We start from the raw sequence: 3,075 nt of genomic DNA on the forward strand, positions 1-3,075 counted from the left end.
CATCCTACCTCCATCTGGAGGTGTGATGTCCATGTTGCTTAGCTCGCCACCCGAGAAGGGCCTAACATGCATCGATTTGATAGAGAAGTGGTAGTGGAGTGCCAACATTAAATCCTTGTTTATTCGACTCCTTGTCCATATTCAATCCTCATATTTTCTTGGTCATGGAACATGACATATTGTAGGTTTTTCTTGGTCTAAGACCATTATCCCTTGTTTTAGCGCAAATCCCTTATTGGCCTGGTTATTTTCCGATCAATTATTCTCCCTTTTAACATGTTGAAAATTGTAACTTTCAAAATTGTTTAGAAGTATCCTTTTTTGCTGAAGAATAGTGGAGAGATCTATCTCCTTTTATTGCTTGAGTTTGATACACCTTTGAATAATGATCATTTTTTCCAAATCCCCAATTAAACTTATTTAACGCAAACCCTTTGAAGAAGCAATATTTAAACCTTGTCATAGGGCTAAAGCCTCAACTTGATTATTCAAAGCGTTTCCCAATACCCAAGCATAATTTGTCTCTATATCTTCGTCGAGGTTATACAAGACCCCTCCCACTCCTACCTCCCCCAATATAATTCCTAGATTTTTTTTTTTTTTTGACAGAAACGGTTAGGATGATATATTGATTCTTGGATGGAAAGCCTTAATTTAGATTACAATGAGATAAACAGAGATCAGATTTCTCCTCGGCCAGGAACCAAATGACTTCCCCTCTAATGAGTCTGCGATTTTTGCTAGCTGTAGTTCTTGTAGCTTTATCTATCTTTCCTAAATTGCAGATACAAAAAAACTGCTCCAATAAAAGACAGTAAAACATTTTAAACAGATGGTTAAGGGATGGGATCTCAGCCTTCGTCTTCATCTCTTAGGAGAACTTTGGGGGGGGAGAAGAACCGCTTTGTTGGCTTCAGCATCGGCTTCTTTATTGCTGTCTCTGTTTACATGAAGGAACTCCAGATTCTGGAAGGTATTTGTCAGGGATCTAATTCTGCTCAGTAGTCTTGATAATCTTAAATCTGAAGGAGAGGAATTATCCACAATGGCCTTTATAATGGACTGGGAGTCCCCAAAAAAATTGCATCTTTGATACCCAGAGAAATGAGCAGCTTGAGCCCCTGGAGGAGATCCAGTGCTTCAGCTTGAATGCTGGAGTTGAATCCCACTCCCCAAGCATATATAGATTCAATTCTGCCATCTACGCTTTTAATAACACCACCTGCTCCGGAGCTACCAGGGTTTCCTTTTGCAGCACCGTCAAAGAAGAGAGTTTTTCTTGCCTTCTTTTTGAAAAACTCAACGAGTTCTACAGCCTTGAGACGGATTTTCCAATGCTTTAGCGGAGAGGGGAGCCTGACTTTATCAACGAAATGGAGACCCAAAGAGTCGCCCCAAGCAGCTTCTTGATCGCTAAGATCTGCCCTGTCTAGCTGGTCTCCTAAACATTCTTTCAAGTGGCTTTTAATTTTTACCCAGGTTATCTTGGGATCGCTCTTTTTGTCTTTGAAAATACTTTGATTTCTTTCTAGCCATATGTGCCAGCAGATTAATTTAGGAAGAGCGAGCCAGGCTTCTTTGATACGAAGATTCTGAGAAGTGCCACCAGGATACATGCGCTTCCAGTTTGAGAACAAATCTGAGCAGTGATTAGGAGGAGAAAAGTCAGAGTTCCAAGGGCTTAACACCTCCTTCCATAGATCAGCTGCAAATTTACAGAAGAGCATCATGTGAGCGGCAGTTTCTTCATGGTCTCCACACAGCGAGCAGCGAGAGGGTCCAATAATGCCTCTTTTATGAAGCCTGTCCTCGGTCAAAATTCTGTGATGGCAAAGAAGCCAACAAAAGTTGTCTATCTTGGGATCGTTGTCTGAGACCATAATTCCTAGATTTATTAATAACATGTACAATTGTTATTTTTTTGCGACTATATAATTCAATTAAGTAGGCATTAAATTTTTACTAATGAAACAAATGGAATAAGAAGATTGGTTTTCCTATTGACCCAAAACTACTCCAAGGGTTGTAACTGAGGCATATATTGACATTTAGAAAGGAAGAGACAAATTAGGTCCTCTCACAACAGGTTCCTTGGTAAGTTTTTCCTTCAAGATTTCAAAAGTAGTTTGGAAGTGTTCATCCCAAGAAAATTTATTATATTTATTAAGTAATTTAAATAAAGGAGTAGAAATTCTAGTAAATTTTTCTATAAATCTTCTATAGATACTAGCATGGCCTAAAAATATTTTTACATCTTTCAAATATTTCAGAATAGGTCGCTTTGTAATAACCTCAATATTATCCAAATCAACCTGAGTCCCTACACAAGATTAAGGATGCCCAAGAATAATCCCCACGGTCTGCATCATTCGATATTTAACATTAGTCAAAGTAAGATTAGTTTCCTTGCATCTAATTAAAACTTTTTATAAATTCTTTAATGCTTCATCAAAAGTGTCACCATACATAAAAAATTCATCCATATATATCTATAAACAATCATGAATAAGATCACAAAAGACAGTCAATACAACTCATTGAAATGTAGCGGGGCCATTACAAAATCCAAAGCGAAATACTCAATAAGAAAATGTTCCCTAGGGGCATTTTAAAGTTGTCTTATCTTGATCCTCAAGCACAATATGCATATAGTTATAACCACTGAAATCGTCAAGAAAAGAAAAATATGTCTTACCAAATAGTGTATGCAAAAATAGACCGATGAAAGGAAGGGGAAAATAATCTTTTGAAGAGGCTATGTTCAACTCCCTAAAATCAATACAAATTCACCACTTTCCATTTTTTCAGGAACAATTACTTGGGATGAAACCCACTTGCTATTAGGAATTAGATAGATAAAGTTAACATCTAATATTTTTTGTAACTCGTCTTTAATAATTTTGAGGCTGAGTTCATAATATTATAGGTTGTCAGATAGGGTAGGAATCTTCATGAGTACAAATGTGACGTGTACATGTATTGAGTTGGATGCCTTTCATGCCATGATAATCCCAGGCATATGTCATAGTATATTTTCACAACATTTAGATTAATTGTTCTTGCTAGAATTGTTCA

General features: G+C 37.0%; 1 protein-coding gene across 1 annotated transcript; it reads right to left on the reverse strand.

Moving 5' to 3' along the window:
- Positions 1–1,052: 1,052 nt before the first annotated feature.
- Positions 1,053–1,880, reverse strand: LOC149142396 (uncharacterized). Its single transcript, XM_089451472.1, has one exon. The coding sequence runs from the start codon at positions 1,878–1,880 to the stop codon at positions 1,053–1,055; it is 828 nt and encodes a 275-aa protein (XP_089307598.1).
- Between the last annotated feature and the right edge of the window lie 1,195 nt (positions 1,881–3,075).

This window comes from Pinus tabuliformis, chromosome X, assembly GCF_031772625.1.
Source record: "Pinus tabuliformis cultivar Carrire ecotype Pingquan chromosome X, CPIR1, whole genome shotgun sequence".
Lineage (NCBI taxonomy): Eukaryota > Viridiplantae > Streptophyta > Pinopsida > Pinales > Pinaceae > Pinus > Pinus tabuliformis.

What these genes read in the sequence shown, in the direction of transcription:
- LOC149142396 (XM_089451472.1), bottom strand. Translation starts at nt 1,880, where the DNA reads ATGGTCTCAGACAACGATCCCAAGATAGACAACTTTTGTTGGCTTCTT.